At 35.4% G+C, this 27,497-nt stretch overlaps 1 protein-coding gene and 1 pseudogene across 2 annotated transcripts in view; one reads left to right on the top strand and one right to left on the bottom strand.

The window, feature by feature from the left end:
* Window positions 1-1,657: 1,657 nt before the first annotated feature.
* LOC147495491 (ATP-dependent 6-phosphofructokinase 6-like) lies at window positions 1,658-14,329 on the top strand. Its single transcript, XM_086564149.1, has 13 exons — window positions 1,658-2,070; window positions 2,154-2,200; window positions 2,293-2,332; window positions 2,417-2,479; window positions 2,575-2,712; window positions 6,004-6,162; window positions 6,247-6,300; window positions 8,909-8,977; window positions 9,089-9,218; window positions 11,340-11,605; window positions 11,887-11,935; window positions 12,042-12,196; window positions 13,898-14,329. The coding sequence occupies exons 1-13, from the start codon at window positions 1,867-1,869 to the stop codon at window positions 14,105-14,107; spliced, it is 1,584 nt and encodes a 527-aa protein (XP_086420275.1). The 5' UTR covers window positions 1,658-1,866; the 3' UTR covers window positions 14,108-14,329.
* Window positions 14,330-15,572: 1,243 nt separating this feature from the next.
* LOC147495488 (uncharacterized) overlaps window positions 15,573-27,497 on the bottom strand; it is a 28,072-nt pseudogene continuing 16,147 nt past the window's right edge. Inside the window, exon 2 of the transcript XR_015197523.1 lies at window positions 15,573-16,698. The product of XR_015197523.1 is annotated as an uncharacterized LOC147495488 (transcript). The remainder of the gene's footprint in view (window positions 16,699-27,497) is intronic.

Raw genomic sequence — 27,497 nt, 5'->3', positions numbered from 1 at the left:
ATGTTAAACGTATTTAATTGAGCTGATTTTTTGTAGAGGTGTTCTCTATCATGTGATGTATATCATCTCAAAAAATTAGCTCTCAATTCATTTTGTAAGTCCACTATTATGAGTGGAGTAATTTTAGAGTCATTATAAGATGGAGTTCATATAACCATCCCCTTATATATATATATAGAGATAGATATAGATGATTTTGGGTTACCCTCTTCTAAATCCAATTCTAATTCCGACTCCCTAATTTTGTTTGTATTTCTAATCGGGAGGTCCTTCTAAACATTTCTGTAGCAGGGCCTATTCCCTTTTTTCCAACAAAAGACCAAAATAGAAACCGTATTGCATATGAGAAACAAAAAAATGTACTTTCATAATGGAAAATATGAAAACACAAATTCAAATTTCCTAGTCAATTTAAATCTTCATTGGATTGGATATACAGACTTGTTTTCCCTTTTCATATTTTGACGAGAGGTAAAGCTGAATAAGGCCTACTGGGTTTGTAACTCTTTATTATTCCAGTGACCTACCTACTAACACCAATGAAAGTTTCCATTAGATTTCATCTCCTAACTTAATATCTTATCTTAATTTTCCGAGTTAATTATGCAATGTGCTGTCCAAATTCATGGACGAACAACATCGAGACTCGAGAGTAACCTCTAAAGACAAATTTAGTTAATACTTTGACATGTGATTACATGCCTGCTTGTTCGGAACTAGGAAGTCAATAATACCATCCCAAATTTTTCGAGAGCTCCAAAAATGTTTTCAATTCATAAAATCCCCATTGTTTGGAAAGTATCTATATAATAAAAAGTAATGGTGTGGGGCTGCAGAGCCTAGTTGTCATTGTCTTTTAGTAAATTGTGACACGACAGATTCAAGTGTTTGGAAAATTTGTGTAATTTTGTTAAATTTAACCAATCTGTCAATAATACCATCCCAAAATATGGCCAAAAAATCATAAAACCAAAATTTGAATTTATCAACAAAATTGACTTATAAATTTTTAAATCCATAAATTATAAAAGGCCTACAATTGATTTGTGCTTATAAATAATGGGTAATTGGGATGGTTTTGCGGCTGGACTTATAAATTGAATTATTTTTGGGATGGTTTTGCTTGGCCGGAATATTTTTGCACCTAAAATGCGATTATTTTTGTGACGAAGGCACAATCAAATAAATGTGCCGAGGTCTCGTCTCGTAGACACACGGGCATACCCTAATATAGTAACAACACAGTTGGTTTCTGCATACCATTTATTGATAGAGATGGCCGGACTTTTATATATATGAGGCAAAAAAACATGCTACAAAGAAAGTTGACCACCCACCTAAACCAAATAAAAGTATACTAGAATTACATAATTGAATCTACTTAATTTATGCAAAATATAATATTTCTTTTACCCAGTTTATATATATATTTAGTAATACACAGAATAATGGGTCTCAAAATATTGTAAAATATATAACCGTGATTCCCCACAAAAAGGAAAGACCTGGCAAGCGGTGATTTGCAAACTTTTTGGTCGGTCAAAACACTTTTATTACTATGTTTGACAAATGTTTTTACCAGGGTGTCACGAAGGCAAAAATTTAGCAAACTAAAATAAACTCCTCTCTTCTCCATTCTTCTAGTCTTTTCTGTTCTATGGTCATTGGTCATATATAAATAATATCTTAGAAAGAAGAAAAAAAAAAAAGTCGTCTCAAATCACAGATTTATTAAAAACCTCTCTCTATCAATCAAACATATGGTCACCGCCCGCGAATAAAAGTAAAAAATAAATAAAAATGAGTCCTTTAAATTTCTTCACCCCCAAACTATTTTCAACTCTTCAAAAATTTCCATATTGAAAAATGAATTCAATTGCTACACCCAAGTTTCGTTGTTTTGATCCTTCTAGAAACCATTTTATTTCTTCAAGAAATAATAATAATACAACAATGGATGGTAGTAATAATAATAATGATAGTAAGAGTGAGGTTAAGATTGTGAAAGGTGATGCTGGTTATGTTCTTGAAGATGTTCCTCATTTGTCTGATTATATTCCTCAACTCCCTGTATGTATTATTTATATTTTCCCTTCTGTTTTTTTAATGTTTTTTTTCTTGGCTACTAATAAGTTTTGTTTTAATAATAACAGACTTACTCGAATCCATTGCAAAACAATCCTGCATATTCCGTCGTTAAGTAAGTCAATTTACTTCATTTTTTCCATTTGCTTTTTACTACTTGTACCTCAGTAAGTTACTAATACTTGAAAATGATTTTCATTTCACCAGGCAGTACTTTGTTAATACGGATGATACCGTTGCCCAAAAGGTGGCATATGATCCTCTTGAATTTATTTTATTAGGTTGTGACATTTCTTATTCCATCATTTTTCAATTTTATGTCTTTTTGTAGATTGTTGTCCATAAGAGTAGTCCGAGGGGGACACATTTTCGACGTGCAGGGCCTCGTCAGAAGGTATGTCCATTATCACAGTTGCAATTCCATTTTGAATGATGATGAAATATGAGGTAATTAGAATAACAGGAGATTTCATTCACTCTTTTTGCCAGGTGTATTTTGAGTCAGATGAAGTGCATGCATGCATCGTAACATGTGGTGGTTTGTGTCCTGGGCTTAATACAGTGATAAGGGAAATTGTATGTGGTTTGTATCACATGTATGGTGTCAACAAAGTTCTCGGGATAGAGGTGAGACCTTACTTTAGAATCTTTCATTTTATACATCTCATGTTCACTGTTTCTGTCTAGTTTGATTTTATCGTCTGTGCACCGACAGTTCTTCTAGAGCTTAAGAATTTTCCCGAACAAAGCTTTAGTTTACTTTCGAAGAACAATACTCTGAATCTCTTTTTGTGTAAGTATAATTTTTTTTTATTTGATTTCTTCATATTTGACCACTTTGTCTACATTCTACAATGCGTTTTTAGATGCCAAATTATAAAACATATTGATTTTTTGACGGTTTGCATGCATGCATAAACATTCAGATTGATTATTCATTTTATAGCCATCCCAAGTAACATTTTTTGAACACAAATGCCATATTTCAATAGTGATGTCACTGCCAAAGTAATGCTCAAGTTTGATGTGGTTGTTTCATTGTTTGTAAGCAAGACATACATGACATAATCCTTGCAAGATTTGGTCATAGTTGATGCGTATTTTTATTTTTATTTTTATTGCTATAATTGCTATTTTAGTTGCATTCTATTTATATTTGTTGGTATAAAGTAATCATCATCGTTGTTATTATATTAGCAGACTTGGTGTGACCAAAGGCCATACATGCAACCACATAAGGCCTCACAAAAGGTGGGAGCCCCATCTATAGGGATGTCAATGGACAAAATTCAAAACAGTCAGATCGCGGCGTTGATCAAATATCAACTAACATAAGTCCAAATCTGACCAGGCTGAAGTCCACCCAATAGCATCCATAGAATAAAAATAACCAAATCTTGGCGCTTCTGCACTTTAAAGGAATCAAAACCACCTAATTCAATTTATGACGATGCACTATTTTACCACTCGTCCAGTAAGCTTTCAGAGTTCCAAAACTCATATGGAGTGATTTCTTTTGCTAGAATGAACTAGAGTGTTTTGGTTGTTTACGCTAGAAAGGAGGTTTTGAATATATAACTTAAAGGGTTTTTTAGACATAGACCCCCAATTGGCGTGGTCATTTGATATAGACCCCCAATTTTTCGGACATTTGTTTTGCACCCCCAATGTAACCGGTCGACTGGGTCACTTATGAATTTTTTATTTGGTGACCAAAGTACCCTTATGATGTTTTAATATGGAAAATACCCCACCAGCTGTTTATATCTTGAACCAATCATCAATTAAGCCGAATTTCTAAACATAATCTTAATATTGCTATATTACAATACTGATTCAAAGAATTAAGAATTTTCAGCAAAATTATGTCTTGAAAATTCATTATGAACAACGTTTATTTTCGTAAACCCTTAACTTTCCATATATTTTTTCTATTTTTTGGCCGATTCGATAGTGATTGGTGTTGTTTTGAAACTTTTGATGTCGATTTGATTGCTAAACAAACCTCATTAGGAGTCGTCGTTCAATAACAGATCGCCAACTTAATCTTGAACCTGCACTTGTGATGCATTAGCTTCCCTAGTGATGCCTAAACAATGTCTACAGGTCCAATTGGCTAGATTATTCCCCAGGTACAACACAAGAAGGTAGAAACACCTAGAACTCATGGTCCATCAATTAGTATGACGATTCAACAAGAAAGCATGGCTGGAGATAGGTTAAAAAGATAATGTGCCCTTCCCCATAGATTTGGGGTTCAAGCTAGCTTTAAATATTTCAAACTACATGCTCGACTACAAGTCAGGATTCAAAACAGAGTGTGAGTGAGTCACACTTCATTACAAATTGTCTTGTAAACAGCCTTTACATTCATGGTAAATCTCAAGCATCTATTTATTGAAGCTATTTTCCATCTATTTTTTGGCCATTCAATAGTGAACGGTGTTGTTTTGATGTCCATTTGATTGTCAAAAGTTATTAGTTTTTATCTACACAGTTATTTTGAAACTATAAGCGCTGATTATGGGTGTTTAGATACCCTACTAATGGGCTGTTTTTGGGTTTCTATTGGGGAAGATGATGAGTGAGTTGACTCAATAATGAGTTGTTCCAATTTACTTCTTGTTTGGAATATTATACACCTGTTCCGGTTTTTTCCCTTTTCTTGAATTGCATCTTATATCATCGACACGTGTCCAAGGGCATTTAGGTATTCACAAAAAACCCAATATGGCCAACTTGTATTGACTGACAGTTGACCCAGTCAACCAATGAGATTGGGGGTGCAAAACAAATGTATGAAAAATTGGGGGTCTATATCAAATGACCACCCCAATTGGGGGTCTATATCAAATGACCACCCCAATTGGGGGTCTATGTCTAAATAACCCTAACTTAAATTAAGGGTGACGGTAAAGGCTCCCGATAAATAGGTTTGGCGGCCATTGGGGATCGGGTAATTGCTCCAGAAACCATTATATTCTGTATTTGAAAATGGGTTTGATTTGCTTCACCTATGAGAATCTCTACCAATTCTTCTTTTGCTCATCAGAGCTCATCCTACTATCAGTCGAAATTACTGGCTTCTTAGTTCTGTCCTATCATCTTTCTAATAGAGTTCGTAGAGAAGAGGAGCGCGGAGCCAAAAGCAACAATGTTATATACTTGTGTGTGTGTGTGTTGTGGAGACCAATTTTTCACTGCAATAGATTTACGTTGTTAATTTCCGTGGGTTTTTTATTTTATTCCATGGTTTCTGACTTTTCACAGAACATTTTTACTGCAACATTCCAAAATAAAAGTTCTCTTTGCCGCGGCAAAAATATTCCGTGGGAAATATATTTTCCTCAAAAACAAATATCTGTGGTAACTTTGTTTCTGCGTCGCTTTGGTGCCTTCCTCCCATTTTCAATGAGGACAACGTTAGAATAACCTTGATTTTTGGAACCCTTTTAGAAAGTGGTGCCAAATCCACTTTTTGGGGTGCCTTTGTCACTGCCTAAACTAAATGCATACCTGGTTAGCTTATCAAAATGTGTTCTTATAATAAGTATTTTTACGTAATTCAATAATAGAAGGGCCCACATTTTGACTTTCACATAGGTTACAACTTTATTTACATGTCCTTGATTAGTATGCACATATATATGGGGCAGGCGACATCGACATACAGAAATGACATACAAAAATATGTATATATTTTTAAATAAAAATAAATTTGAGATAAGGCCACATAACTTCTTTATTGCATATTTGCATTGTTTCTGGAAACGTGAGAATTTCATTTTTCTATGGTATGTGTTGGAAGTTCTTTGCATTTACACATTATGCCACGTGTTGTCATTACAAAACATTTGTAAATTTAACTAATTCATATCTTGCGGTGCTGTGAACTCAAAAGTTTGGTTGTATCTGCAGGGAGGATATAGAGGTTTTTATGCCCGGAATACCGTTCCTTTAACACCAAAGGTTGTGAATGACATCCACAAACGCGGTGGCACAATTCTTGGGACATCACGAGGAGGCCATGATACATCAAAGATAGTTGACAGCATTCAAGACCGTGGCATTAATCATGTATGTTTTATTTTATATATATTGCTTCAATTTTTTGTTTGTTAACCATTATGCAGAACCACCACTTTTGTTTTCTATATTCAGGTCTACATAATTGGAGGGGATGGAACTCAAAAAGGGGCATCTGTGATTTACGAGGTAATACCTTTTTTGTTTCTTTAAAATGTAAAGTGTTATGTTTTATGAATTGGTTATGAGATGTATTTAGTACTTCTATCAGTAGAAATCTAGAAAGGGGAAATATTATTATTATACTTAGATGTTATTACATAGGGACTCACTCTTCTTAAATTAAATAAGGAGACAACACTATTTATATTTTTCAACACTCCCCCTCAAGCTGAAATATATTTCCGGCTTGCCATTACAATGCCAGCCCCAAAGAAGTTTGTCGATAAAGACTCCCTCAAGCAAATACAAAGATAATAATTATATAGATTCTCTATTTCCAAGCTCCGGCACAAGCGAATCTATGAACAAACACCTGGTAAGAACATAACAATAACAAAGGCTCCTGGTACTTATGCCTCAGTAGCTCCACAAACAAATGCTCCTCAACTAGAAGTAGCCCAAGAACCAGGGCAACACACTGGAGAAGCTTGACCAATACTACAAAAAATGGCTAAGCTGCATTTAATCCACACAATCATAGCTCCAAGTGGTAAAGGATCTGAGCAATCAATAATTAACTGAGGGCAAACATCAGACAGTATAGCTTCTAGGGGTGGAGCCAAGGGTGTGTAAGGGTAAAGGGTCCGCAGTTGCACACCCTGAACTTGTGGCGAAAAAATAGTTAGTATTACGAGTACTTTCAATTAGAGATTTGGCAGTTAGTATATGCTATACCTTGGGGTTTGATAGTGGGGTGGTTTGCTGCTGTTAGATTCTTTTTCAATAGATACACAAGTTCACTTGTATCCACTCATTTGCATATATTGTTTTAGCGTTTGATTAGAAAGATAGAGAATAGGTGCACTTCTATAAAAATAAAAGAAATGTGGGAAATTTGGACTCTGAAAAGAACCGTGGTGTGTTCTAGTGTTTATTATCTTCTCTCCACTACTCCTTTGAGACATTGTGCAGTTGTATACTTTTTTTTTCCAACAAATTCGTTATTTTTGTTACTGTTTTACAGTTTATACATAAATTGAATTACAAGATTAAAGACACATACTTAGATGGATTAAGAAAGAAAGAAATGAAGGAGAGGTGGTTAAGAGAAGACTATAGCAAACATTGTTCAATGTCTTGCTCACCCTGAGAATTTTTTTTGGCTCTGCCACTAATACCTTCTAACACTTTCCCTTTAATAGAATACTCTCCAACACCATCAACTACCATCTCCATCTTGAAGCATCAACAACCACAACAATAGCATCCAATAAAAATAAAAAAGGCTCTGAACAATTAACTCAAACAACTCGGTAACACTAAAACGCTTATGGGATCATGACTATGGCATTAAAGGGCTGCTCAACAAGAGGCAACTCCAACTATAAAAAGCTCCTCAATTAGAGGTAACTTCAACACACGGGGCATACTGAATAATGGTGAAGCTTGAACAACGAAGATAACAAGACAAAGCGAGACACGTCCAATAATAGAGAAGGGGTAGTGCGATCAACTATCAGGGGAGTCATGTGACAATTAACTAAGCAAACAGCGGAAATTAGAACGGGATAAACATATCGTGATCATGATAACCAAAACTGGAACTGGCTATGCAGATCACGGACATGAACTTAACCAGGACAAGCAAAACGCGAACAGGATAACCAGAACTTCATAGCCCATTAACCAATAACAAAGTGGGTCGAGACTGACTCATATAGCAAACAGGGTTGGAATTCACCCATATCACCATCTCTTTGACAGTTTGACCCGTATTTCTCGACTGAATCAGAATTGAATAAGTCATGAATACCAAATCAAACACCGAAGTAACAAACCCCAAAGTTAGAAGTTATATCCAATCGAAATCAAATGTATGGGTGAACCCAAATCAGATTCGGCACATGAATGTAAATCCATTTAACTTCAACAAACCATCCCCATAAATCAGATTTAAAATGCGAATCTCGTCAAATAAACATCACAAACAACTTCAAACCAACGAAACAACTACACAGACACGAGAATTAACTAAACCAAGAGTGAGAAACAACATACCAAATCAGCCAATAGATTGAGAGCTCAGCAATAAAACCCAAGGAATAGAACCAACGATAATACTGCTTGATCTTGTCCTCAGAAAAGTTATGCTGCCCACATAAATAATACCACCAAAACGAGAAGAGAAAAAAACTAGTAAAACTGACCAGAAAATTTTATTTATCGCCGGAATCCAGCCACCTGTGGTCACTGGAATCTGGTGCCTAGGGACTAGAAAATGTGAAGCCTAGGTATGAACCCTTTGGTTCCGATTCCTTGTAGAAATCTAGAAAGAGGAAATATTGTTATACTAAGATGCTATTATGTAAGGACTCACTTTCCTTAAATAAGGAGGCACACATGCTATGACTCCTACCTACTCAATGTAGGACCAAAACCTGCAATGTAGCATACTACTATTCATATTTCTCAACACTATCAAAATCTGTGTTATATAAGTTGCATTAGAGTTTCTTACTATTTTTTTTTGTCTTGTTAAGCATCAAGTTGATTTTCTGCACACTGTTGTTGTACAAATGATAGTGCAAGTCAATTACTCTTACTAGTTTTGGGTTTTTAAACGTTTTTTCTGCAGGAAATCAGAAGACGTGGTCTCAAGGTTGCAGTTGCTGGCGTCCCGAAAACAATTGACAATGACATCCCGGTACTTCTCATTTCAATGGATAATCTGTTGATTATACATTTGACTAACTATTTAAATGAAACACATTTCGTTACATAATGCATGCCTTGTCGTCATTTCTTGTTGATTCAGGTTATTGACAGGTCCTTTGGTTTTGATACTGCTGTTGAAGAGGCTCAACGGGCCATTAATGCAGCCCATGTTGAAGCTGAAAGTTTTGAGAATGGTGTTGGCGTTGTGAAGTTAATGGGTCGTTACAGTGGTAAGCTTTTACTTTTGAGTTTTGTGTCATACGCTTGATCGATATATATATATGGAGGGATATAGCCACTCCCGAGCCACTCCCAAAACGTACAAAACCATATTTCATCCTACCAGTTGAATTAAGAGCTGATATTTTGTAGATATGATCTCCCCACCATGAATATGTCCACCAACTTTCAGCTCATTCAAATATGTCGAACCCAATTAAATGTTATTATGAAATTAGAAAATTCTGGATCGTTAGATAAACATTCAAAATTGAACACTAGTTTTCGCAAGGTTAGACATATCCAAATATGATGAAATTTTGTGGGCATGCTATCCATTGTGAGAAAATCATATCCACAAAAAATGGGGTTTTAATTCAATTTGTAAGTCACCGGAGTGGCTTCCGGCTCTTAGAAGTACAAACTTATTTTAATTTAAAATAAGTACGTAAGTAAAACTTCACCTAGAAATTGAATTCAAACCTAATATTTTGTAGATATGACCTACTTACTATAAAGATCATCTCCACAAAATTTCAGCTCATCTGGAAATATCTAACCTAGAAAAAAATTGTTGTCATTTTTAAAAATAAATCTAACAGTCTAAAAATGTTGAGTTTTTGCAATAATCTTTTGCCTAGGTTAGAGGTTTCCAATTTAATTGAAATTTTGTGGAGATGATCTTTATGGTGAGTAGATGATATCTACAAAAAATTAGGTTTGAATTCATTTTCTAGGTGAAGTTTTACTTACGTATTTATTTTAAGTTAAAATAAATATGTACTTCTAAGAGTGGGAATGGTGTATATATATATACAGCCCGACTCTTAAAAGAACTTTAAATAAGTACCAAACTAAGTACCAAATCTAAAACACCCCACAAGTTTACCTACAAAATGAATTAAAACCTAATTTTTTGTGGATATGATCTACCAACCATAAAGATCATCTCTACAAAAATTCAACTTGTTTGACAATTTTTAACATTGGCAAAAGATGATTGCAAAAACTCGACATTTTTGGACAGTTAGATATTTTTTCAAAAGTGGACAACAATTTTTATCTAAGTTATAGGATATCAAACGAGTTGAATTTTTGTAGAGATGTTCTTTATGGTTAGTAGATCATATATACAAAAAATTAGGTTTTAAATGATTTTGTAGGTAAAGTTGTGGGTTGTTTTAGATTTGGTACTTAGTTTGGTACTTATTTTAAGGTCCTTTTAGGAGGAGCCGGGCTATATATAGCAGGGTTCCATTTGTGGATTTAAGGCGTTCTAAATATAAACAGTGCGTAAAGGGAATTGTTTTTGTCAGTTGGTCCCAGGGGCGGAGCTAGGGTCGCAAGGGTCCTCACTTGCACACCCTCAAATTTCAGTGAATTTTTTTCTTCTAGTAGTGGTGTTTGAACAAGAAACAAACTAGGGAGTAATACTTGGCTACTCTTAAATCTTATGGAGAAGAATATCTTGCTATTTTAACCCTTTGTTTGGTATAAGATTAAAAATTACTTGGTGCTTTATTAACTTGGGTGTATCTTATCATTTCACCTAATTTAAAGGAGAACAAAACACACTTACACATCCCCACGTCAGTTTATTTTCACACTATTTTCTATATTTTAGGGTGGTGTGTTTATCATCACCATTTTCTATCTCTCAAGGTCTCACCTCTCTCTTTGCAATTTCTGTGATTCTCTTTATATATTGTACCGCAAGTCCTTAAAATCCAATACATATTATGCCCTACATCTCCAACTTAATTGAAATTTTTGGTGTTTAAATTGGAGATGAGTTCAAACGATGAGCATAAATTTGTTCAGCATTTGACAATTTGGGGTTTTTCTTTCTATTGTACATCTTTTGTGTGAAGGATTTTGTGTTTATTTTTTAGGTACTTTTGTCTAGAAAATTCTCTCTTTTCTTGCTCACCCTCGCAAAAGTTTCTGGCTCCGCCACTGGTTGGTCCTTACAAAGAAATCTTGATGGTCTGATTACTTATACCCACTAGATGTCAATTTTCTGACGCTTTTCTTTGTAATATCAGTTATGTTCTTTCTGTGGAACTGAAATTCTAGTTTTATGTGCTAGCTTTGGCTTCGAATCCTTCGATTAATTGGATTTACTTGTCCAGGGTTCATTGCAATGTATGCTACACTTGCCAGCCGAGATGTGGACTGTTGCTTGATTCCGGAGTCGCCTTTCTATCTTGAGGGCCCGGGTGGTCTTTTTGAATTTATGGAGAGACGACTTAAAGAAAATGGGCACATGGTTATTGTCATAGCTGAAGGAGCAGGACAGGAACTTCTTTCTGAAAGCATCAAATCGATGGACCAGCAGGATGCTTCTGGAAACAAACTCCTTCAAGATGTTGGCCTTTGGATATCTCAGAGGATCAGGGTATGGATGCTGAATTCTTGATTGTGGACAGTTTTATCTAATACGAACTGTTTTATACAATTCACATTCACCTTTATTGGTGTTATATAACGTACATGAAGTGTAGATGCCAGCACAAAGGTCACGCAATTTCATTCTGTATTTTCGGTTTCACTTTAATACTTAATTCAAGTTACAAACTGCAAATATGTCCTTGTTGGAATGCAAATAAAACAATTAAGACTTGATTTGGTATGGTCATTCTTCATGCTCACACATGTTTTTGTTTTTTGTTATTGTAGGATCATTTCACAAGACGGCATAAGATGGTCATAAATCTCAAGTATATAGGTTAGATCTCTGCTTTATATCCCTTTGCCCTTTCTTTTTACTTGTTATAACCAGCAGAAACTAGTCATTATACTGCCCTAACCATATGCTCTTTGTTTTCTGGAAGATCCCACATACATGATTCGTGCAATCCCAAGCAATGCATCTGACAATGTTTACTGCACATTACTTGCCCAAAGTGCTGTTCATGGTGCCATGGCAGGGTACACGGGATTCACAGTTGGTCCAGTCAACGGAAGACACGCATATATACCCTTCCCTGTGAGTTACTCTACTGCTTAACAATAATCCCCAATATGCATAACTACTGACACAGGAAAAGATATATATAATGTGAATTTGACTTTTGTAATGGGTGACAATGAGATTTTAGAGTTGTACTTCAGGCTCTTTACTAGTTTACTATGGGTTGCGAAGCATATACCCTCCATGCTTTCAAAGGGTACATTGAATTGACAACCTTAGGGAGGGTTTAAGATTTGTGAGCAAATGAGACATAAATGTGTTCCTTTTTATATATTTTTATTTGTAATTAATTTTTTTTATTATATATTAATAGAACCTGAAATATTACATTGACACTTATCCATTAGCCAGAAGATAATTGAATAAGACCAATCCCCATCTCCCCTGATACGCCCAAAGTACAAAACAAAGTAAAGCAAGCACTAAAATCAGCAATTGGAAAAGAAACTGCATATAAATCCGTTCTACAATGGCAACAATGATATAAAAACAACCACCACAGCAGCAAGTGATAAATACGTATGTTTTGGGGAAAACTATCATCAAACATTAAATGATATATGAAGTAGATTGCTGAAGCAGAAACTGTAACTTTTACAAATTGTTTGGACTCAAAGCGTCATAGGTTTAAAAAAAGAAAGATTATTTTCTTGAGTGGAATTTGAAAAACCTGCTTATTGCACCAGAATAGATGGGAGTTACCTGGAAAACCTGCCAATGGAGGAAGACCTATTTTGGGATAAAGAGACATAGGTCTAAAGAATGATGTGGAAGGATCCTTCATGCTTAGTTATACATATTCTCCAATTATTTTGGGATAATATAGTTTAGAACTCTGTCTTGTTCTATGTAATGAGTTTTGTGTTGAACCTTGCAGTATTTCTAAAATCCAATACTGAGCAAGTTCCTTTTGCATGCAAACCTTTCAGTGGATGTTCGATTTTGTTCGTATGTCATAACTATTCACTCATAGGGCAGTGGAAGTATGAAAACCCTATATGTCTCAGCTACACAGTTTGTTAAATGCATTGAATGCTTGAGAATAATTTGGCCAATTGGAAAACTCTGTTGGTTACCAATTATTGCTTAATAAGAAATAAGTCATTGGATCTGGTCAGCTTGGCTAAATTGTTTAATATGTGTCTTCCCGTCTGATCTTGTATGATCTTGTTTGCTTATGGTATTTGATTGACATCCATAATTAGTCCCAATATCTTGTTGTCTTCAGAGTTTGGATCTTCTATGGTTTTCATACTAGAGATCAAATGCATTTTTAGTCTGATCGGACTTGTCCCTTTCTGAAAATATTACATTTTGAATCACTCGAAACACAAACCGAGAAAGCTGCGATAGAGACAAAAGTAGGTACTTTCCACAAACCAACAAACGTGATAATAGGATTGAACTTATGATACATTGATACCTGAGACGTACTCAATTCTAACCACTGTTTCTGTTAAATACTCGCTGTAAAGAATGTACTCACTATAGTGTAGCTGGTATGACTACTGAGAAATCGCAATTCCTTGGGCAAGACATGAGACTCTGCAGTGATCAAATTATATTACTAATTTTGTTCTTGGTATGGTAAAAATGTTTTCTCATCATACTGAATCATCTTTTTTTTATCTATTGAGTGCCAACATGTAGATCATTTTCCTTCAATATTATATCAAACTTTGGTGGTGACTATTGAAATATTTTTGAAAATTGCAGTGTATCACTGAGAAGCAAAATAAGGTTGTGATAACTGATAGAATGTGGGCGAGGCTTCTATCCTCAACAAACCAGCCAAGCTTCTTAAGTGCCAAAGATGTTCAGGAAGAAAAGAAAGAGGAAGAACTGCCAACGCAATTACTGGACGGGGAGAACGGCTCAACACAAGGTGAAGAGGACAACACTTCTACCCAGTTAGCAAACCTATAGAACTTTTAATGATTTTTGGGTGGCCTTTGGTTTTATGTTACCCAACCCTGAATCTTTCTGGTTACAAGCTTCAGTTAATTTTATGATGGAGGTTGGAAGGACATTTGTTCTTGTTGTATATACATGCCAGATTAGTTCAAAGTTCCAGGTGGGGCTAGTCAATTTTTTTTTTCTTGCTTATAATTGATGAGGCTTCCTCTATTAAAATCCTTCCTCCTGTCAGCTATATTTCTTCCTTTTTCTGGCTTGGTCTTACACCTCCTTAATTATTTATCGTTTCATCAACATTTTGAAACTTCTATGGTAATAATTAAATTTGTGCCTATGGGCATCAATGGTTTCGAATTAAGTCTTTGATTGGCGGTACTCATTTAAGAGGTGCCATTAATCAGAAAGTTCTCTTGAAAGAGAAATGTTCAAGGAAATATAACCTGGGATTTGAAAGCGAAACAGACGGGAAGCAAAACAGATAGGATTGCAAAACCAAATTAAGAGAAACAGAGTGCAAGTAGAAATGGAAGCGTCAACCCGAGCTATTATTGTTTGCTGGCTTAACTGCATTAGGGAAAACAATAACAAAACCAGAAGGATCTGTATCAGGTTTGCCCGATATGTATCAGGATTGCCTGCTTCTCAAGAAACTAGTGTAGTGCTATGTTGAGCGAAATCCTTCAGGACTAACTTGTGTGGCAATACGAAATGACAAGCATTCCAGTTCTACAAGAAATTGAGTGCGTGCATTCATCTACCAGTGACATACAGTTTTTGTATTTACATGAAGCGGCTTCTCCTCACTCCCCAGTAGCCTAACTATTAAAAAAGGGTTTTAAGATGGAGATAAAATTGCTCCCAACACCCCAGCTTCTCAGTTTTGTACCACTAAAAGGAATGTCTGTATTCATGCTCATGAACTCGACCTCTTACAGTCAGCGATATTTTCTGTTTGACTTTATTTAGGATTGTTTAAAGGGTTTTTAAACCAAGGTTCTACTCTTTGGAAGCTCGCTTGCCAACTTGCCAACATCCATATAGCAAGTCAATCTTAAACTTCTCGCAGTTCTAACTTTGCTCCGCCAATTTGTCTATTTATGGAGTTGGAACATATTGCTTATTTGTATCAAGTTGAACTTCGGAAAATCAAGAATTGGGACTCTTAAAAACATGGAAATCTGTTAGAAACCACGATTCAATCCAATATGACCCTGAACGAAAATGAGCAGAGCTTCCATACATCTAAACTTCTGATTACAAACAGGCCCTAAGTTTGTTTCATTTCTCATGTAGTATACTGACTTCAGGGCTCACCATGGTAAGGCAGGGCAAATAGATACTGCCAAACATAGAGCACTTTCAGTCAAGAAATAAAAACTTTAACAAGCTATAACTGACAGTGCCAATTATGAAATGGGACCTAAACACACTATTCATGATATATATCAATTATCCATAAGTTACCACTTCTAGGAGAACAAAAGAATGGAATGATTTTATAACATGGATTCGAAATAGTAAGTATACAATTGAGTCCTTGAGGCTAGTGTACACGTACATCGAATGATAGAATCAGCTATTGCTATCTGAAAACTAAAAGAAACAAAGTAACACAAAAGTTAGACACCCTTCTTTTGTTAAATGACTTGAATCAATACCCGTAAAACTCCACATGACCCGCAATTTCCCTGCAAAGCAACTTTGCCTCTGCTGCCAACTTCAGATTCTTAGCAATCATCAACCCTGTTTGCCTGTGTGGACGCTGGCATATAGGCCTTTGCATCTTCTTCCCTTCCCAGAGATATACTAGTTCCCTTGCAGGAAGAATATTGTCCCACCAAAACTGGTGCAAAATCATTTTCATCAGTTCCCAATATTCCCGTTCCCTACAGACATGAAACATATTGCTTTCATTTGGAGTCGAACAATATAGATCAACCCATTCTCTGTCCAAGATCTCATGCTGCGAACAGAAATTACACTTCTCCATCTGACCCTGTGCCTGAGGCATATAATAGAAAGGCATTGTTGCCCAGGGTAGACCAAGTTCAGCTTTTCCCTTGTTACATGGACACTTGACCACCTCCTGGGCAGCCCATCTGGAGAGGCTCCAAGCCACTGAAATTTTTCTTCCAATGGATGGCAAACCCTAAGAAGCTCACACCTCGACCAGTGATGCTTTTGAGCACTCCCCAATCCTTGGCAGCCCTGGCTGCAATAGCAATTGAATCACCTAGTGACCGCAAATACCTTCTCCTGCCAAAGCTCATTGCAAAGATTTCCCTTCCAGAATCCCAAGGCGGTGCTAAAGGTGCTTGTGGTCAGCTTGTCTCGATGTGGCGCAAACATCTCCTCCGACTTTTGTGCGGCATTAGAATGGGTAAGCTGGCACTTCACTACCAGAGATGATGGGGCACGAAGAACGAGTGGGCCTAATGAAGATGTCACTATTGAGGCAGCAGTAAGGCACGTTCTGACCATGAGAATTCCATAGCGTTTTTGGGAAGCTGGAGCTGCTGCTTTGTGGTGGACTAGTTGAATTTGACTGATGCACTTATAATCCCTTGCTGACAGTGTCATTATTTTGATGACAGTAGGATCTAATATGGAGATCATACCAAGGTCAGAAACCGGTAGACATTAAATGACACTTTCAGAATGCAAGAGTTATAAGATAACTAGTAAACATAAGAAGATTTTTCTTTCAATGATATTGTGTAGTACACATAAGAAGACACACATAAATCATTTAAAATGCCTTAACATAGCACTTTGGTCATTGAGACCTGTGCAGTCCCTGACGTATACAAAAGAGAGTGAAGAGAAAATAATAACAGGTTCTGGAAATATCAAACTAGAAAAAGACAGGAGAAATACAATATTTCCCTTAATTACAGCAATGCAAGAGGATCCCAGTACCAACAATTTTAAGAGAGTTGAAAGTATGATTTGGCTCACCGACTCTAACAATAGGTCAGAATGGTTAAACAACCAAGGTCATATAGGACAGCATATGCTGTTAATATAACAGCACAAAGGGATGAATATCTCGATATAATCAATTAAGATCTTTTAAAAGTAATGCTTTCACAACCAAGTAGTTCTTTTTACTTTTTACGCAGCTTCTAAGTTTCAACCTTCCTAAGTATCTCATTAGAGTTTGGCCACCATTTGTAAGACAATTTATTGTCTCCAAGAATACCATGCAGGAACTCAAGTTGATCTTTCCTTTTCAAAGATGGTTCATTGCCGAGATTCTTCCAAGGTAGCAGACCAAGAAAAGAATCAGATTCTGAAAGGGTATTGAGGTCTTTGGTTGTCATGGTAGATATTCCCACTAACGAAACATGATGCAAGCTAAATATTTTTCTTTTATTGCATTAGGCATCCACGGATTATTTAGTGAGATTGAAATGAGGAAACGGGTACATTCTTAACTCCTCAAGGATCGTTTCCAATAGAATCCAGTCACAGAGCAAACTATTGCTCTACAACAAACAAAGCCACAAAATGTATATATTGCCAATGCTACAGAAACATTTTTGTTGAGAAAAAGGTCTGCCAAGCTTTGACAACCTACAAGTGGCCATATCATTGCGCTAGAAACGTATACTTAAATTCGTAACCAAAACAAGTGCAATGGGTCGTCTCCTGTTTCTGTTAAAATAAAACCTCATGCTAGAACAATCCAAAACTAAAACAAGGCAGAATAGTTCTCCTTAAACACATATTCACTAACCTTTAAGCTACGCAAATCTCCTCCCACCATCAAACCTCACCTAAAAATGGGGGACTTCTAGAATATACATGAAAAAAGCAGATATATCCAAATAAACACGCAAAAAGTAACAAGGTGAAAAAACCAATCAAGAAAGAAATCCTTACGAAATATTAGAATACAATATGAAGAATTGCATAACGAAACTACATGTAAATAGTTTGCTTAAAATCACTAAAAAAATAATACAAGAGGAAGATATAGCTTTGTGGATGAAAATTGAAAGTTGGAGAGGTTAACATACCTTGAGTGAAGTAAAATATTTAGATCTTCATAAGAAATTGTAAAGAAAAAACAAAACAAATGTTCCAACCTGTTTGTAAGGAACTAAAGATGCATAAGATTGTTGGATCCCATAAGTGGCTTGGTATTAGAACAGTAATTCAGATTCTAGTCCTCTTCAGCTGTTCAAGGAACTGAGTTTCTAGACAAATAATTAAGAAGTCACAGTGGCACTGTGTTTCCTGCACACACATTTTCATTTCGACTTTACTTATAACTTATGTTGACAGTCCATATAGAAATAAAACTAGTATTTGAGGGCCCAACAAAGGAATCGGATAAAAGGAGTGTACCGTTGTTTGGAACCCTGAAAGATGAAGTAAAAAGAAATGGATCAGAAGTGTACATGCATAAATATAATTGAAAACACACACCCAACAAGATGTTTTATTTTCTAGATCATTTATTACCTTTTGGTGCTTTACATTCCACAGTCAGTCACGCCTAGTAATCTTTTAAATATCAACAGTGATCTTGTAAGATAAGTGCTCAGGCTCCAAAATATCCACATCTGAGGAGCCCAATGCTATTCACTGCAAAAGACAAACCCTTACAATTGGGATGGTATTATGGCTGACAAAGTTTGCACCATAGTTAAGTTCCTCATACGCAAACAAGTCAGTACCTCCTATGGGAAGATAAACACTATGCTCTCAACTGCAAAAGGAACACAAGCACTTATAATTGGTTTTAGGGGTTGTTTGTTTTTTTTGAATTCAGCATTCAGAGCCTCTTAAACTTAAGTTTTAAGCATTCAGAGGCTCAAAACTTGTTTGTTTTTTTTAAGTAGTTTAAGCATTCAGTGGTAATTTTAGCATTCCGCATTCAGCACCAAAATTTCTTCTGAATGCTGAATTCTAATACTTGAAACAAGAAAGTCCCTTCTTGCCCTTTCTTAAGAACCCAATCTCAAGAACCCATATAATTTCCTACCTTGACTTTTATGGCTTCAAAATAGGTTCTTCAAAATTTGATGTTGGCGTCACGGGTTTTTTCATTTTTTTGGGTGAATGATATCCACTTTGTTAAAAATAGAATTACATATATATATTCTTAAAATAAACAAAATATGAAAATAAACCGTTAAAATATATTTGTGAAAGGATATTTTAAATAAATTTATTTATCATTTATTTTTTTCGATAATCCATCTCTTCTCCTCAAATATAATATATATTTTGTTTAACAAAAAATCAAGTTAGTGTTTAAAATAGATAGCAAGAATAAAATTGTCCTAATGAATTATTTATATTTCTCCTTGAGCTGATTATTCTAACATAAAACAAACATGTTTTTAGAATTCAAAGAATCAGCATTTAGCATTGGAGGATGAGCCATTCAAAGATTCAAAGATTCAAAGATTCATAGGCTCAGAAAAACAAACGACCCCTTAGTATTTCGGCTGACAGATACCTCCAAAGAGTAACAAGAAGAAAAAGTCATAGGTGCACAAAAGTTTTTTGAAACAGGGACTTATATTTATATGCATATCTCTGTATCGAATATGGTTACCTTTCTACAGTCCAGACAGAGAGATTAAGGTTCAATTATGATTAAAACTTCATGTGTACATTGAAATAAGGTATGTGCTGCATATAAAGAAGAGGTGTGCGAATAAGTAACTGTTCTGGGTGTGATCGCAGAAGTAGTTTTAGAGACCTCAAAAGATGCTGAAGGTGGCACATGTGGATCATGGCTGTTCTGATGTACATATAATTTTTAACTTTTATCATATGGTTTCGCACTTTGCACAAACAAAAACAATACCCAAGAAAAACTGAAGTTATTAAGTTAAACTTCAACTCGAAAATAATGCCATATTTAAGTGTAATTGTCTTCAAATATTTAAGTGTAATTGTTTTCAAATATCTATGTACATTTCAATTTTGGTAAAACTAGTCAAGAGATAAATAGAATAGTTTGGATATCATGCCCTGGTTAGACCCAAAATATAAATATATAAAAGTCCCAATGCACATGTTTAATAGATGAGGATCACTAATAGATTGTAAGCACTAAGTAATCATCATATTATAATTTACTAATTTAGAGAAAAGTGGTGACAACTGCAGCCACCAAAAAGTATGAAATTACTATTATGTATAGGATCACCAAGCTAAATCCTTCAATTAAATGAAATAAAATTTTGAACTCCAGAATTCAAATGTTTTTATCTTATGTATTTATTTTATTTTCTGTACAAGAATGAATCCCAATTGATAAAAATGTATGCATGGAGGAACTTACGCAAAAAGGAAAAACTTGGGTTTTTAGGGACTACCTGTTGTGGTGCATGCATGCTCTATTTTCAGGTTCACCACCTATGCAAAATCCCTATTAACAAAGGTCAGTTGCTTCTTGTAATCTCCTCGTAATCAATGGTGATCTTTGGGACATAGCACGAATAAGAATTTTAAAGAAACCATAGCACTTGCAGGAATATCCTACCAATATGCTGACCAACCTTCATTTATTTTGATCCACTCTCCATGACTTGCAGTGTCCCAAATGAACTTGTATAAGATTTTAAAAGAACCTTACACTGAGTCTCACTGTCCTCAGAGTAACAGAAAGGATAAATGCCCTTGCCGACTCATAAGAAGCCTCCCCGCTGGTAACTGTATTATTTAAAAACAAAGGGTACAATTAACTGTAACTCAGTAATTTCAGGCTGTAAACACATAAATTGTCATGCATGCATGATGACATAGTCAAGGTTAATCTGCAATTCAAAAACAAGACCACCTCCAGATGTACACCATTAGAACACGCAGTTCAAGATGATTTCAACTAATTTCAGCACATGTGGGGAAATCACAGGAATTAGAAAGAGAATGAGAGAAATGACTTCATTGGGGATTGATACAGTTTTTCAGTCATCATATGCAATTATCTAAAGGCTCTGTTTGTTTACCGGCAAATCTCTAGTGGGAAAATATGAGATTTGCCAGGGTTTTCCCATTAGAGATTTGCCAGGTAAATTTTTAGTGGAAAATTTTCTGTTTGCCATTGTTTGTTTGCATAAATTTCTAGTGGGAAAATATGAGATTTGTCGGTTTTGCCAGTGTTTGTTTACCTCATTTTTTTCCTTGTGGCAAATGAAATTTCAATGAACATTGAATATTCATACTCTTGTTGGGCAGCTTATACATTGTCGTATATAAACTTTCTTTGTTATAGTGTCATGCACAGCTTATACAGTGTCATACACAGCTTATACATTGTCGTATATAAACTGCCCACGAACATATCATATAGTGTCGTGCACAACTTATATATTGTTGTATACATTGAGCAACTTATATAGTGTCAAGACAGCATCACGCTTTTGTTTGAAATAATCATCGTGATTTACAACGGCAAAGTATATACGCTCGAACAAGCTTTGGCGCATGCGAAATCTGGTACGAAAATCATCATCCTCAAAGATAGAATGGTTGGAGAAGTAATCGGAAATCAATTTATCATGGGCTGCACCTCTTGAATGATTCTTCACCTTATGTCCAGGTTTTGAGCCACCCAATTTGGTTCTTCTTCAATTTTCTCCAACAAATTCCCAATTATCACGTGATTTGTTTGAATGAAATGAGCAAGTAGTGTTTGATCTTGATTTGACTCATCCATTAACTAAAACACATAACTTAAAAATTTTAAAGTGTAAACTTGCTGTCCATTAGCCATTACTACTATACATACCATGTACAACTTAAGTACTCGATCAACAATATACTTAACAATAATGGCGCCAATGTGATCGCAGACTTTGATTGTCATAAATCTTGTTATTTGTAACACACTAATTAACCATTAGTATATAGATGGATGGTCAAGATGTGTTAAACAATCGGAAATAAATTCATAATTAAATTTCGGATCGGATCGTTTTTGACAAAATTGGATTGAATCGGATCAGATTTTGAAAACAGATTCAGATTCAATCTTTGTCGAACATTAGAATTTCAAATATCGGAATGCATATATCATTAACAAATTTGGAGAAATATCAGATCAAATTTAAGAAAAATCAAAATTGGTGGAAAAAGTGACACCCTATCTATTTGTAACCCTTTTGTTCTTCGTGCCATTCACTACTTCCCGCGCTCTTCTTTTAACTTGAGCGGCAAATTTTTTCACTAAATATTTTTTTCATTACTTCCCACCGCTTGTTTTCACTTTAGCGCCTATTTTTTCAGTGAAAAAATCAAATTAGAGAGGGAAAGAAAGAACACACACTCACTAATAAAACCGGCACTCTCTCTCCTCTTCAGAGTTCCAGCACACACACTCACTTAGTCACTTCCACTTCTCTCCATCTCTCTCTCTCTCTCTCGATTGAAAAATCTAATTAGAAAAGGAGAAAGAAAGAACACATAACACTCACTAATAAAACCTGCACACACTCACTTCTAGCATTATTCCTTTTCACTGGTAAGTGAAATATCTCCTCTCATTTTCATTTAAACGCCAGTCTAAAGCTTTAGATGATTCTAATTCGAGAAAATTTAGACGTTAAACATCTAAAGTTTAAAGCTTTAGATGATTATAATGCAAAATTGTATAATTGTAATTGTATAAGTAGAGTTTTGATGATTCTAATCGTATCAAATTGTATAAGTAGAGTTTTGAAAGATGAGGAATAATGTTGGTACTGATTTTGTTCCTACTTTGTACAGTTTAGAATATCCCCTTTGTTTAGTTGTGATTGTTTTACATTTATAAGTATGTAATTTCTGGAAGCATTATTACTAGTTTGTGGTTTTGCTAAGTTGGTTGAGAGTTTACAAGGCATTGAAAAATTTATGGGAATATTATTTTTATTGCTAGTATAAGTTGCTAGTATGGTTTTGCTAAGATACATATCTTGTGATAGTTTATTTAAACATAAATTTTTGGTGAAGTCGATCATGGCACCAAGTGGACGATCTTTGAGAGCTATCAGTGGGCAGGTGCCAAACTCAGTTGCATAGTCAGTCATTCCAAGGAATGTGTATAGTGTTGGTAAGATAATAGTTTTTCGTATTTACAAACTATAAATTAGATCATCTTTTTTATGTTGGTTTAATTTTGGTATAATTAAGCCGACCTTATCGAGAGTAAAAAGAAGAGGCAAGGCAATAAATAATACTCTTAACAATTATAGAGTGAGCAGAAGCCTAGAATTGAGATACCACCTGGGATGTTGAGATCGGTTGGAAGGTGGAGTTCGCAGTTTGCTACTGAGGTTGGCATACATTGCCGCAAGCGCATCCTTTGTCTTTTCAAAACTGGATTTTGGTCAAGAAGAAGAACTGGCCTGCTATTACCACTATGCATGAGCATATTTTGGTAATAAATCTCTATATAGTAGTTGTATATATATATATATATATATATATATATATTGGTTGTTGTACTAAATTCTTATTACTAACCCTCTCAACCAAATTTTATTTGTAGACAAAGTTTGACATTGATTTGCATATCTCGCATGTGGAAAGGGCTGTCACTAGGTTTCTAGGCCAGCGGTTCAGGGAATTCCGTTGCAGATTGCATAAGTTCTACAAAAAGGCTGGAAGTGACCGCCGGAGATGTGAAAAGCCATATGATGGTGTCTCACTGGAAGATTGGGAAAAGATTACTACGTGGTTCGAAACTGACAAGTTCAAGGTAAAAGTTGCTTTAGATTGCACTATCCTAATCTTATTATGTTGTACTATAATGGAAAATTATCATGGCAGAAACTCAGTGTGCAAAACAAGGGAAACTGTGCGAAAAAAGTAGTGCACCATCGTGGTGGTTCAAAGTCATTTTCAAACTACCGTGAGGAAAAGGTATAGAAACAGCTGACATTCTTTGTTTTTTAATTAAATTCAATGCTCCTGTACAAACGTGTTACTCCTTGAATAAATGACACTATTTATTTAAATGTTTGTTGATTAGTTATAGAAGTGGTTTTGTATGGAATCATATCTTTGTTTTAAGTATGATTATGCTTTGAGGACTTCTATTTTATATAATAGGAATTGTGTGATGTCATATTGGATATATATTCTTGCATTATTATTATTTTTCTACATTGCTAGTTCTATATGTATTTATCCTCATCTGTTTTTATCTTGTGAACATACTAGTGGTAGCTAGTGGACATACTAATCCTCACTGTTTTTTATCTTCGAACGCGTGTTCACAAGTGATCCGTAAACTTCGACAAGAACCTGGTAGGATTGAATTCTATCGTATGATGTACTTTAATGCCAGGAAAGGATGGGCTAGTCATGTGGCTGAAGAGAATTATGTAATAAACATGTCTTTGATTTCACTTATTATGTATAATTTAAAACATACGAGTTACTAGAAAGTAGTGTTTGACACTGCATTTTTTCCCTGGAATTTAAACTTACAGAACAAGATGTTGGAGATAAAGTCTCAGCCTTTGGAAGAAGGCTCTGAACCTAGGACTGAGGATGAGATAGCTGAAATGGTATTGGGTAAGAAACCAGGTTACAATCGTGGGCTTGGGCATGGCGTGGAGCCAATCTCATCTTCCTCAGCTTACCGTAATTCGAAGTGGAGGAGCTTAGAAGGAGAGAGCGAGGCTGCCGAGAGACATGCACATGAGTCCCGAACAACGTCTTTGAGGAGCTCACAACTCGTTTAGTTGACACTGACCTAAGGGTTGAGGAGTTGTAGAGTTTGAAAGCTGCATCTGAATCGAAACTTGAATTTCTTATGTCGCAATTCACCGGTGCTCATGTGGTAAGAATTAACCTATTGCATATTTTATCATCCATATTTTATGCCACCTTGTTCCTTTTCCAAACTTCAACCGTAGTTCCTAGCTAGTACCCCAGTAGCCCACATGTCTTTCTGAAAGAGAGAGGTGAGGCTGATATTTGAATATGTGTTGATAGAGAGGAAGGGAAGATTGAAAGTATTAACTAGAGAACATTGGATTATTGTGATGAAGCGAATAATTAGTTTGTGTCTGTCCTTGTGCTGGCCAATAAAAGGATTCAAAGCACCACCCTGTACACGCAACATCATGCATTGATGTATATACTATAAGCTGGAGAACATAGTTCTAAACTGATCCCACTTCCTGATAATTAAATACATGATGATTTTGAGGAACAATTTAAAAAGTAACTTAAGTGCATAACTTCATCATATACTTATTGGAGTCATTGCATATCATTGTCTATAAATGATTTGTTAACTGTTTAAGGATATACTTCATACTTGGTGACATAGATTTTGAGCAAGAAAAACAAGTACATTTCCTTAGCATCTTTTTCTGCTGCCATCTCTTTTTCTGCTGCCATTTTTTTCTGCTGCCATCTCTTTTTCTGCTGCCATTTTTTTCTGCTGGCTCCCTAATCTCACTACCTCTTTTCCAATTGCAGAGTTCAAGTCATGGGGTCTAATGTCTTAAAGATGTGAGGGAGGACTATGGGGTTCATGGGAAGAATGAATGCTATGATTCGAAGTTGGACAAAATTTCTATGACAAGTTTAACGTCAACATTTTGGATGCAGTCATAACTTTTTTGGGTGACATTTTGGATGCAGTCATAACTTTTTTGGAGAAGTGTATGACTTTTGTTTATTTAGCTTATGGAAAGGTTTTGTTGGATTACATTTATTGCTTGCTACCAATTTCTAAACAGGGTAAATTAAAAACACGACAAATTTGTAAGGGCTTTTGCTATGCTAATAAACATGCCTAATGATGAAACAACATCCACCCAGTTCAAGTCTTTACCTCACGCTTTAAAGCATTGCTAAAAAGCGATATTATATTAAACCACACATTGTCTTTCGCTCACGGCTAATGTGTAGACAAAACCAAAGAGAACTGAAACATAAAAAAAAACTTCATGCTATGCTTTAAAAGCGTTGTTATTGCAATTCTATTTGCAACGCGCATAAGAGTGTAACAAATGTCCCCCTTTCAGCTCACGTTTCAAATGGTTGCAAATGTAGTTTTTTCTTTTCTTGCGGTCCATGTCCATCTGTTGCCAAAGCTCATACTTCATACTACGCTTTGAAGCATTGCTAATGTAATTCTATTTGCAACGCATGAGAATGTGTAGCCAATAGTTTCCCTTTTGCTACGCTTTGAAAAGGTTGCAGATGGATTTGCTTTAGCTTCTAAAGCGGTTGCTAATGATTTTTTTAGACATAAATATACATTTTACAAAATGCAGCCTGAAAATATTATCAACTATGCTTTTAGATCTTTCAGCCATGCTTTTAAATGTGGATAGTAGAAAGAGTATTAGCCACGCTTTTAACGTTGCCCATAAGCTTTTACTTTAGCCACTATCTCAGCAACGCCTTGGCAGCGCCACTTAAGGCGTAAGCAAATGAGCTTTTGCTACAGTTTTGCTAGTATTGGCTATGCTTGCAAGCGTTGCTAAAACTCATTTCTTGTAGTGAAAGCATTGATCTTTATCCATTTATCCACACACTCCATGTGGAAGAAATGGTTGCATGGAAGCTCCCGCAGCTCATCGTTGTCAGCATATTTTGCCAAACAAATACTGCATACCTGTATTCGGTCATAGCACATAAGTATGTGCACTAGTGATGATAAGCAAATCAAGGTCATTGACTACTACAGATTGAACCATTATTAGATCAAATGCAGATTCGGTCATTGACTACACCACCTACGCCAATCACTACACCACTAAACCACCTGCCACCTACACCACTACACCAGCACCACCTACACCATCTCCCCTATGTACTCCACAACTAACTAACAGGTGATTCAAATGTCGAATGCTCGCTACAAAAACAATGGACGGTTTTGGAAAAGAACTAAAAAAGTAAATTTAAACAGCCAAATCTCACTTCAAAGGCATGACTATTATGTGCATCAGTAGCAATGATATTTGACAAAGTCAAAAACTCAAAACACGTTAAGTAGTTAATCTCCAAAACCAATTCAAGCACATTTAATCACCATATATACTTTGGTTCTTTATAAATTCTTGTTGTCCTGTCAACACACTTTCTAGTATACCCCCAATTTTTTATATCAAATAAATCTGCTAAAAGAAATTCAGAAAAAAAAAAATTATCCACAAAATGGAAATTTCATAATGTATTCCATCACAAACTCAGTAGATATGAAAAGAGATTTAACCATTAGAGTGAAATTGATAGAATTCTATTCCAATTAGGTCAACAAAACACAAACACGAATTTCAGATTAACCAATTGACCTTTGTTATGTTAACATACAATGCCATATATCGTTTACATCCAAAACAATCGACATAAGTTAGCTGTGAGGAGAGGAAAGAGAGAAGAGAATGAAGAAAACGAGAGAAGAGAACGAAAGAGAGAATAC

Source organism: Coptis chinensis, chromosome 6, assembly GCF_015680905.1.
Source record: "Coptis chinensis isolate HL-2020 chromosome 6, ASM1568090v1, whole genome shotgun sequence".
NCBI classification, from domain to species: domain Eukaryota; kingdom Viridiplantae; phylum Streptophyta; class Magnoliopsida; order Ranunculales; family Ranunculaceae; genus Coptis; species Coptis chinensis.
Note: the sequence above shows the minus strand (reverse complement) of the source record. Positions and strands in the feature narration are given on the sequence as shown.